A 15,000-nucleotide genomic window follows, 5' to 3' on the forward strand; every position below is an offset into this window, starting at 1 on the left:
TCACTCCACCACCTCCCTCCCTCCCCCCTCCTCACCCTCAAACACTTCCACCGCACCAGAAAACCAGGAGATAACCCCCAAACCCCTCTTTCTCCCCAAGCCTTCCTCCCCATCCACTCCCTAACGGACTCTATTATCTCCACTTCCCTTAATGAGGTAACTGACCGGATGCCCGAAGCTCCAAACTCCCCACTCACACACAACAATTTACACAACTATGACCAACCCTTTTCCAGCCAAGTCTACCCACTAAGACACACTAAAGAACATTGAAAAGCACATTCACAGAATCGGCAATTACAGCAATTCAGACACACAACTAGTGAAACAGTGAAAAAATACCAAATACAGTACAAGCAGATTGGTAAAACACAATTTGGTGACCTCGCCCCCACATACAGTCATGAAGTCAAAAGAGAGCCGAAGGCAAACATAAAACATAATGATTCACAGCACTTTCACCATCCTCCAACACAACGTCTTGGCCTGGAAGCCAAGACGCTTTGAGCTCATAAACACGTATAGAAACACCGACACAGGTGTCATCACAAACACTCACGTTTTTTTCTTTTTTTCCGGAACACCCGTCAAAATCCTAGGATACTACACGTACACAAAAAACACATCTGTAGACACGATAACATAAACATAAAAAAATAAAATAAAAGAAGAGACAAAAGAAAGGAAGCAGGTAGGAAAAGAAAATAATACACACACTCTAGGTGGTATTTCTTCATAGCTTGGATAATATTTGCATACATTTGTAATATTTACATGATCATCTATCTTATTGTACAACGAAGATATACCGTGCAACACATGCTCACTTTAATGGTGCTATATCTGTAACTGAGTAAATGAAGATGTACGTGATACTGCATCCAAAGGGGGAGGGGAGGATATAATTTCTGACTACTTGGAGAATGTGATCAGGAGACTTACATTTTTGACGTACTGTCGGTAGTCGTACATTCCCATGTTACCTACGAGGAGGACCTTGCCATTTTCGAGGTAACCCGGGAAGCCGCAGAACACTGTATTGGGGGGATGATGGAAAAATAGAGTAGTAGGAAGAAAGGAAGCGTAGAGGTGGTGAAGCAAGCCTCATATTAGTATGACAGGACAAACTAACATTCATCGAAAATCTAGGTCTTGTTCTAATATAGTTTGATTTTATTGCATGTCTAATAATCATTAAGTCTATTCATATAGTCTACAGGTGATGCTTTCATCATAGGTTGTGCAACTGTATCATTTTATGCTATCTTTAATATGACAGTTGGACATAAGTATGTTTATCTTCCATGAGGTAACAATCGTGATGTTATTAGTATGTGCCAGGGTATGTGATAGCATTGAATGTGCCAGGGTCATTAGTACCACAATTATTACGTTTACCGTCAGTAATGTTGGTAAACGAAAGAATTATGTAAGCGTTATTGGGCACCACACATGTTTGCCTTCCATGGAGGCGAAAAAAAAAAGAGGAGGCGACTACTAACCTTCTTCACATCGGGGTCTGGCGTCTGTCCAGTTGCCGTATTTGCACTCAGTGGTCTGGGAGCCGTTCAACCGGTAACCGTCTCGACACCGGAACTTGGCCAGACGGCCGTGGTCGGTCTTGGGCACGATGACCATCCCGTGGCGGGGGCGAGCCGGTAAAGTTTTGCACCGAGCTGGATACGAGATAATGAGGAGACATGAGGTTCTTTTTCAGTTGGAATTGGTAGATGGTAGTAAGGCCGGCAACACGCCCAGCCTCGTGCAGCGCTGCACGTGGCAGATGGCAGTGTTGAGTGAAGAGTCCACACTGCCAATGTGGACAGTCGGCGCTGCACTCAACACTGCCAAATGCCTCATGCAGAGCTGCACGAGGCTGAGTTTGTACCCGGCTTAAGGAAGAGTAATTGCAGACGAAACTGGCATACGAACTAATATCCTAACTGATGGATTGATTGATCAATTAACTGAAAGAGAGTCATGTAAATAAACAAAGAAAGAAATCACATATGTATATAGAAGGATCAATTCTCAGAGACTGAGATGCACTACTGACATTTATAATTACAAGACAGGCATTTTAATTAAATGGCAGGTTAACCGAGTAAATTGCTCTTTATCATACACCCAAGAAGACAAAGAAGACCAGGGTAAGGACGCAGAAAGATAAATTATCGGAAAATACAGAGAGACTTGTGAGGGGAAAGAACACCTCATTCATGAATTTTTGCATGAGGGATCATTTTCAGAGAGGCTGAAGAGCGTAACGATGACGTATATAATTGGAAAAACTCTAAACATCCAAGGGAGGTTTTTACGACGAGGAAAAGGAATGTTGAAATTATCATTGTACCTTTTGTAAACGATATAATTTCTAGCCATTACTCATCCCAATGACACCACGTTTTTGTGAAGTAATGTTTCTTATTGATGCCACTTATGTATCTAGACTTCCTGTCAACGAATATAATCGAAAAACAGCGACATCTGTCTCTTTAGAATGTACGGATGGTTGTTGACCAGGCTTGAATCTTTTAGAAAATAATTCCGTCGGTGATAAGATTAGAGTTGCCTCCATTGAAATAGAAAAAATATATTTTTATTGAAATGAGACAGGGGAGGGGGACTCTAAGCTACTTTTGTAAAAAAAAAAATCAGTATATTTCTTTAGTATTAAAAAAATAAACAGACACACACACAAGTAAATTGTATTCAGTCGCAACGGGCCGCTTGCAGTCTAATTATACCGGTCATACATGCAAATATAAAGAAAACTGTGTCTCCTCCGTTTTCTTTGGAGATGGTTTAGACGTGGCATTGCTGCTGGTTTTGCCGGCCACATTCTATGGGTCACCAGATAATGGAAGAAGTATAGTATAAAAAACACAAGTATATACAGTCGCAGCGGATTAAATGAAAGCCAACTTGGAGGTCTTGTCGCAGTAGAATTCACGGCGGAAATCGGTGAGTACCGAAATGGGGACATTTGAACTCTGGCCTGCTTGGTTCGAACCTTAGTTGCAGAGCGATTGGTCAGATGAAGTTAAGAAGGCAATAAACCAGAGGCCCAAGCCGACTTGGCCACCCCACCTACTTCCTCCCGACAAAATACGTTGACGGAGCCGAAAGAAGGGACAAGCTGGAGAAGTGGGAATAAGGAGCAGGTGAGACCGTGGCGACTGGCGTCGGCCTGGGAGTGTAGCAGCGCAATCCCTTGTACATGCCCCCAATTGGTGATGATGTAACAAGTTTATTGGTGGCGGCTGTCAAGAAACTAAACTAAAAAAAAACAAAAAAAAAACGCAGGAATATGGAAATCTTTATTTGGGGAATGAAAAATTGATTGAGAAATGGAGAAATGGTATAACCACGTGAAATGAGATAAGGAAATAACGGAGGATAATTAAGATATTTCCTGGATGTGTTAAAGAGGCAATGGACACGAAGAACCGAACACAATATCGAGGCTGAAATAATAATAGTAATACATAATCGAAAGCTTACAGTCATCCTGTACTTGCACATGATAATCTAAAGATGAGAACATGCAGATACATACTACACTACAACATCCTTACCTCTTCCGGTTCACGGAAAATCCCCTCAAACACTCTCATTCTCCCTGTTAACGTGTAAATTGGTTACGCACCTGGTTCGCAGTGTGGGTAGTGAGACCAGGTGCCGTTGTAACACGCAGGCAGCGAGTTGTTGTAGGTGAGTTCGTAGTTCTTCTCGCAGACGACCTGAAGGATGAAGCCGTGGGACACATGCATCCGCGGCTGCTTGTTGTTGATCGTGCCGTGCTCGACTGAAGGCACGATGCAGGGAGCTGGAGGGCGGGACCACCTTAATGATTCAATTCACGAGTGAGGACCAGTTGTCAAGGTCGTTAAGTCAGATATGTGTAGTGAATGTATACTTTTATACATATGTACACACACGCACACACACACTAACGCACACACACACACACACACACACACACACACACACACACACACACACACACACACACACACACACACACACACACACACACACACACACGGATATGGGTACTTACGTGCGTGTGTGTGTGTGTGTGTGTGTGTGTGTGTGTGTGTGTGTGTGTGTGTGTGTGCGTGTTTGTTTGCATGTGTGTGTATATGTGCATGTGCATGTGTGTGTTTGAATACAAGTGTGTGTTTGCATGTGTGTGTATATGTGTATGTGTGTGTTTGCATGTGCTTTGTGTATAATGTGTATGTGTAATATAGTAATCTAATTTTATGCTTTTTTGAATTGTTTGTCATAGGAAAAACGATCTAACACTATATTTTAATAAAATCTGCTCTGCCGTGTAGATTTTTACTCTTCATTACTGACCCTTTTTGGCTCAAGCTTGTATCCCAGGTGGTCATCTGTATCTCGGATAATGGAAACATTTCGGTCTAATTTCACCAACATCACTGTTGTGATGGTCTCCAGTTTACAGATTACATTTGGCTGGAGATATCTCTTGGTATTAGGCTAATGGAGGTTTAAGAGGTTTGTAAGGAGCTTTGAAGGGCGAAAAGCCACGTAGCACTTTGACCTTTGACTCAAAGCTCCATGGCTTGTGGAAACACTCCTCTAAGTTCTGAATAAGGTTTCAGATGTTATTGATGTTTTATAGTGATAAGATTTAGGATGTTGGTTGTACACAATCAAGAATGATTCATTTAGAAAGTATGTGAAAAATTATAAGAATATAGAAAAATACACAAGTTTACGTTTGCATAGCTTATCAATTCTTTAAATATTATTCAGTTTATATAGTCTTTTTATATAAATGACATGTGATCTTGTATATGTATATTAATTATACATGAACTGCTGAATGTTTACTAGTTTTTGTCACTCTGTTTAAACAGTGATGGTCTTTATATACCTCAGCGGTGGTCAGTTTCAGAATTGCAACTCTGAATGAATCATAGACTGAAAACATGATTTTAGCTGGTGAGTGTAACATCAACTTTTTCCTCTTCATATCAGTTACAATGAAGAGAAATATGCTTATCCATCTAACATTAAGTGATGCTCAAGATTTAGCGCAAAAATAGAAAGCGAGAGAAAAACATATAGACTGACGTAGTTATAGAAAATGACATCGCTAGCGAGCGGGATTCCGAACCTCCAGTAAGAAGAAAACGGAGAAAACAAATTAACATAGAAAACGTACATGTAGAAAACGGGCAGATAGCGTGCCGCATGTAATGGCATATTCAGTTAATGTCTTCAGCAATAGGAAAGAGGGGATGCAAGACTTTAAATGGAAAGGCGTATGACAAAAAAGCAACGATTTGAAACACGCATCCAAAGTAGAGAGTAAGAAGATATGGGCTTAATATAACTGTATGTATAATCATATAATTGTTGCAAAAGAGTGAAAGAAGGAAAGAACAAGAGGATGATGAAGAAGAAGAAAAAGAAGAGGAAAAAGATGAAGAAAAAGAAGAGGAAGAAGATGAAGAAGAAGAAATATAATTAAAGCATGATCAGAGAAGCTTAAACTATGAGGCAGAAGACCCGAAGAGCATTGGCGTAGCTGTCGAAGGTGAATCATCGTTTTTTCTTTTTGCAGACCCAAGTGCACAAGAGCTTTTCGACAGTCCGAAATAAATTTTTAACCTATGTGATGTCCTTTATAATATGATCTGCCTAACTGACTCGTAGGAACAATTACCGGCAATTAAAACTGGTACAATGGTTAGGTTGTCCATGGTTAATCAAATATCATTTTACACATAAACAAGCAATTACTACATGTGACATAATTGACGGAGAACTGTACCAGTTATAATACGCAGGTAAGGAGCTACGTCATTACCTTACTCGCGGATCGTCCTAGAGCTTACTTCCGTAGAGTCTTACACACCGTACTTACCTAGAATTCCAGGCTTGCCTTCAAGCGTGCACCATTCTTGGAACAGGGTTGTTTTGTAATTTTAATGTCTACGTGTACAGACATATACAAAAATTCCGCTTTCACCTGTTCTATTCCAGCTACTTAGGTTAACCTATGGTTTGTACCAAACAGTAGGCTCGTAGTATACAAGTTGTTATGGATTAGCCCCCGTGATTCTGCATCTAACGATGCGATAACGCCTCTGGAGTCGCTGTGGAGGACTTGACACTATAATCAACGGGAAATTATGGTGTGAGAATTTCAACAAGTTTCTTAGCTATGTGATGGTTGGTAGGCAACGTCATTTGTGAAATAATTGGTCACAGCTTAATGCCAGGTTTGTGGGCTTTAACATTGCCATAGAAGTACCCTAATGCATAATCGCCTGAACGTTTAGGGGGTCTAATGACTCCTTTAACTGTATTGGCACAATTCACTTTTTTTTTTTTTTTCTTAAGCGATTCTGTGGGCTCTCGAGATTTTCTTGAATTTACTTTCATCGCTCCATCATTAGCTTTCATTAATTTTTTGTAGAAATGTATTCATGTTTATTAGAACAAAAGTACTTGCTTTGCATGCTTTTCTGATTGTGATGTCTGGGTATGTTTTCAGTTGTTTGGCAGCTTCTATGTGCCTTTTTTTTTTATCTGCCTATTGAAGCTACCCCTCTGTTTAGATGACTCCCTAACTTCGTCTTTGAAAGTGGGCTTAAGAGTTATTTCCTTTTGTTTAACCAGTTGTTCAACGTTATATGTTAGAATATCGCATTCTAATCTTTTGGCATGTTTAGGGGAGGCTTTAGGATGTGGCAGTTTAGTCCAAGATTAAGTAGTTCTTCTTGGTCATTGGTTAGGAACTTTTGTCAAATTTGTGTACGCATTCAAAGGTCTAGGGTATCTTATTTGACCTCCATTTAGGTTAACTAACTTTCTTTGTCGGTGCTGATAATAGTTTATGTGCTTGTAACATTCTAATGTTATTGTCACAGTTATTCCAAAGTTATAAAGTTTTCTTATTTTCATTTTCTAACTCACTAGATAGTTATCATTTCCTGTATTCTTGTTTTAAAATAATCCTTCCTTTCTTCAGGTAAGGGAGGTATTCTCCCTAGCCTGTCGTTAATTGCTGCCCCGTTGCCTGGAATATTTGTATAAATGGGCAAGAGATTTTCTCTCAAGCTTGTCTGATTAAAGATTATGGCAAGATTATTGTTGCAGATCTTTTTAGTTGTCCTTTATCTTTTTCAAAATGCATTTTTGCCCTTCACAGGAATTTGTCGCAGTGTCTCCATACGATATTGATTGAACAAAAGTTTGGCACTGCTACAAAAGTAAAGTACTAAGCCATAACACATTTTCACACCTTTTGGAACTTTTTTTTCCAGCGGCAAGAGTTTAAGTGAATATTTGATCAGATTTGGACACTGATATACTCATGTTGGTGGGACGATACTACGTTTAGAGGGTTCTGATTGGGTAGTGCTACTGAGCTATGCTGCTCATTGGTTGGCTATTGCGTGACGTCATCAATCTCCTTCAATCCACCGAGAAGCATAGAAACTTTCATACTGGGAAGTGCTTGCAAGTCTATGGCTTGTATGTTTAAGCTGGGGGATTAATTTATAAAGAGAGCTTCAAGGATAGGCAGTCTTCTACGGTCTTGATTTGTTGCCAACGCTTTTGTGTTTTCTACTAAAGCATCTTTAAGTTTTTTTAGTGAGCTGTATTATGGTGATTTTTGGGGGCTCTACCTCTTCCTTCATTTCACATTGGGAGAAATGGCAACCGGCGACTGATTTCCTCCAGTTATAACCATTAACCGGTGACATAGAAATAATCACGCATTAATACAACCCCGACAACGGTCCAAAAATTTTTCCTAGAATGACCTGCGAGAGGCCTCGGGTATGTGTGCCAGCAAAGTGGACTGCTGGTTTCCTGTCCGTGAAATTCAAGGCAACAATTATCATCATAGTTACCTACTATTGTACCTCGCCCCTGACAATAACTTTATTCAGTGCTCTTCCTTGCGGAAACCTAGTCGATTATCTTAGAACTTTGTGCCTTGTCCTGATTCAAGCTGTACCTACACCTTTAAATTAGTACTAAGGTTTGAAACGTCAGCAAAGTAACTTTCATGACTGAATAACCAACGGCTCTGTCCCATCTTCCTCTCATCAACAATTAGCATGGCCATCGTCTCAATTCATGATCTCTCTTTTCCTTCCTCATATTTTCCCACAGAAGCACAGTGATGACGCTTAGACCCAGTGCATAGAGATGGCTAGGCCATCGTCTTTCCCTGGCACAGTCCCATTGATGTTGGGTTGTACCCGTACGGGCTGTAACCTAACTAATCCTATCCTTCTGTGTCTCCTTTCCCGGTTGACTTACCTAGGCACTTGGGCAGAGGTTTGCTCCACTTCCCGTCGGCCTGGCATGTGGACGACCCATCGCCCTCCAGGGTCATGTTGGCGTTGCACCGGAAGATGATGGAGGCTCCCAGGTTTGTTCCTTTGTCGATGTTTTCCAGCCAGCCGTGCGCCAGCTGGCCGGGGTTTCCGCAGTCGATCTCTACGAGGAGGAGGAAAGCCGAGGCATAACAGAGAGAAAAGGCTACGAACAGGGCATGCGGTGGTTTGTTACAATGGTAGTGCTCATCATGTCTGAGGGAGTAGTGGCGTCATTGTTGACTGTGGTGGTGTTCGTGATGGTGGTGGTGATGGTAGTGATAGCCAGGGGTCAGGCGGTACATGCGATCGGGAGGAGCCCATGAGGATGAAAAGATGATTCACGGTGCATTCCAAAAGAGAAGAGGAACAAAACAAAAAACACTATAAGAGCACAAAAACCGTAGAAAAAGGGACGTTGAAGATGCAAAAAAATGGGAAAGGGAAGAAGGGAGAGAGGGAGGGAAGAAAAGGCTGGGGAGCAGTAAAGGGAAGTCGGATAGCAGCGTCTCCCCTTGTGCTTACTGCCGTCCGTAGCGACATACCCAGGCACTTAGGAAGCGGGTGAGACCAGGTGCCGTTGTTCTGACATGCAGTCCGGTCACTGATCCCTTCAAACATCATTCCATCCACACAGTGATAGGTGATGACGGCGCCGAAGGTAGTGTGGCTACCGTCCAGCCAGCCGTTGTGCAGGATGCCAGGCGATCCGCAGTCAATCTCTAAAGGACGGCAGGGAGAATGTGTTCCCCTTTGGAGCCAAAAACTCTGATCCCAAGCCACTGTAGTGACTCAGATCGTGTTCTCATTGGCGCCGTAAGGAGAATATGTTCCCCTTTGACGCCAGAAACTCTGATCCTAAGCCACTGTAGTGACTCAGATCGTGTTCTCATTGGCGCCGCACTGGCTAAACTTGACATGGTCTGGACCTGACTCATGCCGTCACTGGCCAGCACAACGTCCAGCCAGGACACGACCTGGGTTACCACACCATCTTATGGAGTGCTGTCTCCTGGCCATGAAGTATACAAAGGCAAGCATGGGATTTTAAGGAATAAAAAGTGATTTTTTTTTCATGGGCCTCATAGACATTGTGCAGATTATTGGCGAACGATCTATCCTAAAGGTTGACACACATCACTGGAGCAAGTATCTGTTACATTTACAAAATAGTCACGGATCATCTGAACCCAGTTCACACAAGCAAACATTTTGCAAAGTGTCTGCAAACTATCTCTAAATAATGTAAGTGAACAGTACATAGTATGAAAAAGGCTACTGTGAACCTTTTTCTGATTTTTCGCCCATATACTTCGTTTCAAATTTCTTTTGATTTCCAATGTGAGTAATTTTATGTAAATTACAGAGGCTGCAATAACAATTTTATCTAAGACATTTTGAAAAAAAAAATAATAATGTCTGAAGAGTCAACTTCCCACTCAAAGATAAAAGTTTGCAAGCCAATTGGTGACATTCTCGAAACAATATTTGGAGATATTTTGCAAGTTTTTTGGAAACAGTTATTACAAAATTTTCAGGTATTAACTAGGCTACATTCAAAGTACATTAAATTCTTTAATCCTGTATTAACCAGAATGTTGGCACGATCAATGTTTTCTGGTATGAACTAGGCTTTAGACTCAACGTACATTAATCTTTTTTAATTCTGTATTCACCAGAAGTTTGGCATGATCAAACTAATCATGTATTAGCTCCACATTACCATCAAATTTTCTATGCTACACTCACACTATACAAAATTTATTGTGTCAAAGAACTTGATTCAATTAAGAGAGGGATCTATCCTAAAAGTGATCTCGATTGAGATCAACTTAGATCAAGGCTGCCTTCAGCCAAATAAAGTCGTTGTTTTTCGTTTACCAGAAGTAAGTTAAAGAAGATTTTCCGAACTGCAAGGATTGGACAGACTCGATGGCGTTGGCACCAAAGAATTTAAGTAAATGTAAACAAAACCATTTCATAACTCCTTGATTTGTCACTGGTTCACATTAATATATCTATCCATATCTGTGCACATATATACGCTATACATGTGTGTGTATATGTGTTTATGTATATACGTAAATAAATATATGTATCTTACAAAAAATGCCACATTGGATTAGTTAATTCCATCTGAATTATATCGATTTGAATTGAGTCATTTCATGAATCTGATCATTGTCGCCTACGTATATGATTCAACATGTTCATGTTCAGACCCATCATGCATTGCATTAGCCTCTTCACATTAAATGTTTGATTTAAAAAATCTAGGTGTTTCTTGAGCCATGGCAGAAAAAAATAACCGTTTTCTTTTTCAGAAAGCAGTCATTCAGAAGTGTCCTGTATGAGGAATATCAGAGGCTTTAGTTTTAGATGATACATTGTGTTTTCTTGGGCGAGCCGATTTTTTTTCCCTTCCAAAATTTCATCTTGACCCAAATTGGAGGACATGCTAACTTCTTAAACGCGGTCACGTAATGATTAGATAACAAATAGATAAGTGCAACATATAAATGGATAATAGATAATAAATAAATTAATAAATAGATAAATTGATAAATTGATAAACAAATAAGTAAGTAGTTAAAGAAAATTGATAAAGAATGAATAGATAAATGCACAAACATAAACAAATAGATGAATAGATAAGAAAATAAGTAAATATATCAATAAGTGCATGAATGAGTGAATACGTAAATATATAAAGAAACAAATATTTTACGTAAACAAATACATTTGAAAATACACAAATGAAAAAATAAATAGATTACTTAATAAATATATAAATATACAAAGAAACATACAAAGAAACTAGCAAATAAAGAAACAGGCAGACAAAAAAGTACAAGTAGCCGAATGAACAGATAAAAATATAAAAATTAGGTAAAGATATAATAAAATAAGTGAGTAGATACAAGTAAAGAGATGTGTTTTTATTATTTATTCTGATTTGATTTATTTCTAATCTTCAGAGGAGCCTATTGACAAAATGAAATGGGAAAAGAAAGATATTTGTCTGCGTTTTTTAATCATTTGGTGGCATAACTTACTATTCTTCAGATTCCAGTTCATTAGAAAGCAAATGTTACAGTTGTACCTCATTGGAGCTATAAATTATGATTTATTTTTGATTGCTGTACGAAGGAGGAAATAATATTTTGTCTCTTTTTGTGAAAAACGGGAAGCGCAATTTAATGTGCAGAGGCTTTGCACGCCATGTTTGTTTTTAGTACGTGTTTCAGCTACCTCCTCCTCGCCTGTCTATCAGTTTCTATTGTAATTGTTCTATGAAATATGTATTGTATATTACGGTGTTTTATTGCATGTCTTTAGCATAAAAATAATGTATTAACGGATGTCTGATAAGAGAACACAAACGTGTTTTGCAATGCCAGATGATAATTACTGAATAGTCATAAGGTTGATCATAAAGCAATTGAACATATGTTAATTTTTCGTCCTAACAAATCTCAAGTAACGGCCGAAATTTGGATGTTACATGACTGAACCACGATGACCGATTATATTGAAATGTAGATATGAGCGAAATAGAATATTTTCTTTTTCCACAAACTAATTGATGTTGATAAGATCGATATATTAAAAATGCTTAACAATCTGCCTCTCTCTCTTTTAAGAAGACTCGAACTGACATACAACATTCTGTACTTGTGACGGTTAGAAACTGACATCTATAATATGCGGAAGCATTATGAATAGTTACCCCTAATTTTCAGCAAACACAAATGTGATTTCTCTAGCCAAAAAATAAATGATTAAGAAAAGGAATATTGAGTAAACAAGTAATGTGGAGCCTATAGGCTTTCACGATTCCTTGGGTCCTCACTCTTCGCCGTCATAGCGATCCATTTTCTTTGGTCTCACAACAGTCCATTTTCTATGTAGATGGAACTTTTTTTCCACTTCGTCCTCAAAGTAACTAATCTTTAACCCAGAGTAGGGTAGGGGCCACAACATAATGAAAATGGTGTATTTGTTACTTCAAACTTTCCTGAACTGTAATTCGAACCGACCTCGGAAATATCGCCAGTGAGCAAATGTTAAGTTTATCGTGATCAGCCGGAAAAAATTCTGTCATTTTGACATCAGGTTCTAATTTAATTTGCCCAACGGAAATGCTGAGAGGGCAAAACGTCCCCGAGACTCGAACTTGGGTCTATCGCATGCGAGCCAAAGGAAACGAGAGGGAGAGGGGGGGATAGATAGTTGGGGGGAGAGGGAGGATAGAGAGGTAGTGGGGAGAGGAAGGATAGAGGTAGTGAGGGGAGAGGGAGGATAGAAAGGTAGTCGGGGGAGAGGGGGGAAAGAAGCGGTATGGGAGGGTGAAGTGGAGTGGGAAGGGGAACTAAGGAGTCGGAAGAGGGATGGAAGGGGGAAGGGGGGCTATGTTCAGGCTGTATGACGGTCCTTAGACATACACCCCCCTCCCCCCACGATAACGATAACAATAACGCTCGAGATAAAGCGACAGCGACAACGACGTCACAGGCGTCAATAACGACAACGCCATAGGTAACCGCAACGGAAACAATACGGAGTAAAATAACGGAAAGGACGCGCAGAAACAACAACGACAGCGTCATAGTCCACAATAGCGGCCAGGACACAGGCTATCATAACGACGCCATAGGCAGATATCAGTGACGTCAAGGGAGGCGGGAGAGGAAGGGAAGGGAGGGGGGGAAGGAGAGGGCGAGGTAATGGAGATAGGAAAGGGAAAATTATAAGGAGAAAGGGGTGAAGAGATGGAGAGTGAGTGAGGAAGGGAAGGAAGGTGGAAGGGAGAAGGAGAGGGAGAGGGGAAAGAAAGTGGAAAAGGGAAGGGAGAGAGGGAGGAAGAAAATGAAAGAAAGGAAGAGGGAGAGAAGGTGGGAGAGAAAAAGAGTGAGAGGGAGAGGTAGAGGAAAGAGAGGGGAGGGGAAGGAGAGTGTGATGGAGAAGTAATGGGGGAGTGGAAGTATAGGGAAGAGAAATGGAGAGGGAGGTGGAGAAATAGGAGCGGGACAGGGAGAAGATGGACAATGTGAGGGAGAGGAAGGAGAGGGTGGTAGGGGAAGGGGAGTGTGAGAGAGAAGTAATGGGGGAGTGGGAATATGGGGAAGGGAAATGGAGAAAGAGAGGAAGGTGAGAAACAGGGAGAGGGAGAGAGAGATAGGGAAGAAGGAATAGGAAGAGGGAAATGGGGAGGGCAGAGAGAGAGGGAAGGGAGAGAGAGAGAGAGAGAGAGAGAGAGAGAGAGAGAGAGAGAGAGAGAGAGAGAGAGAGAGAGAGAGAGAGAGAGAGAGAGAGAGAAGAAGGAATAGGAAGAGGGAGATGGGGAGGGGAGAGAAAAGGAAGGGAGAGAGAGGGAAGATGGAATAGGAAGTGGGAAAGAGAGAGAGAGAGAGAGAGAGGGGGGGAGAGAGGGACGAAAAAAGGAATAGGAAGAGGGAGATGGGGAGGGGAGAGAGAGAGAGGGAGAGGGAGAGGACGGAAGACTGAATAGGAAGGGGAGAGAGAAGGAAGAGAGAGAGAAGGAAGAAGGAGTAGGAAGAGGGACATGGAGAGGGGAGGGGCACAGGGAGAATGGGAGGGAGACAGGAGTGGGAGTGAATGTGGTTGAGGATGACGAGGGAGAGAGAGAATGGTTGATGATTCAGAGCTGTTGAGGGGATGCGGTTGGTAACCATAACTACAACGTTCAGATAAAACAATAACAATACCGGGACAGATCTGGATGGCTCGTGGGGCTTAGACGAACAAATCAGTGAAGACGAAATTGTTATGTTCCTTTTGAACCAAACTTCCGTTGCTTTTGGTTGGGAGTGGTTTTCTAGTTGGGGTTGTCAATTTCAGACAGACAAACAAGACAGGTACAAAGGCAGATAGACAGACGTTAGCGTTATCGACAGTATTATGGTACGGGTAAAACGAAAGCAGCAACGACACAGAGGGAAACGAGCGACAATGGCAATTTAACGATAAGGATATGACGTAGATTATGTCCGATTGCTGGCAAAGCTAATTAAAACGAATCCGTCACGATTTTCTTTTTTCTAATCCGTGAATGCTGTATTTCCACACATTTTGGTTAGGTTTGAGATTAGTCTAGGCTTTTTTACACAACAGACAATCATAGAAGACTATGGCAGCATTTCTACTTCTCAACGTGTTTGTCATTCTCTGTTTTCATAACCAAAGGCATTGTATATTCCTCACCATGTATACACACACACACACACACACACACACACACACACACACACACACACACACACACACACACACACACACACAGATATATATATATATATATATATATATATATATATATATATATATATATATATTACAATATGCCATCGCCAACCTATTGTACAAAAATGAATATAATTACAGAATACAACAACAGATATAACTTTTAAACTAGTGTGAATTGATAAGCTAAAAAAAAAAAAACCACTGTCTATCCACTTACTATTGAAAGAGTTTAGTTTACAACTTGATATGAATAATTCATTATTTTCCTACAAGTCTTTTTTATTTTCTTCATACCCTATGACCCTTTCCCTTAGAATCGTGTCTCGCACGTTTGAGGGTCGTCTTAACCACGTTGAAG

General features: G+C 40.6%; 1 protein-coding gene across 4 annotated transcripts in view; it reads right to left on the reverse strand.

The window, feature by feature from the left end:
• Positions 1–15,000, reverse strand: part of Hasp (Hig-anchoring scaffold protein) — a 773,651-nt gene that overhangs the window by 116,346 nt on the left and 642,305 nt on the right. For 3 of the 4 annotated variants that reach the window (XM_076205012.1, XM_076205011.1, XM_076205009.1), the window contains exons 9-12: positions 8,320–8,499; positions 3,650–3,829; positions 1,503–1,676; positions 943–1,034 (exon numbers count right to left, since the gene is read on the reverse strand). In XM_076205012.1, the coding sequence (XP_076061127.1) occupies positions 943–1,034; positions 1,503–1,676; positions 3,650–3,829; positions 8,320–8,499 (626 nt within the window). The remainder of the gene's footprint in view (positions 1–942; positions 1,035–1,502; positions 1,677–3,649; positions 3,830–8,319; positions 8,500–15,000) is intronic. The other variant, XM_076205010.1, reaches the window with a different exon arrangement.

Source organism: Oratosquilla oratoria, chromosome 21 (assembly GCF_046742065.1).
Source record: "Oratosquilla oratoria isolate Oo_2021 chromosome 21, ASM4674206v1, whole genome shotgun sequence".
NCBI classification, from domain to species: domain Eukaryota; kingdom Metazoa; phylum Arthropoda; class Malacostraca; order Stomatopoda; family Squillidae; genus Oratosquilla; species Oratosquilla oratoria.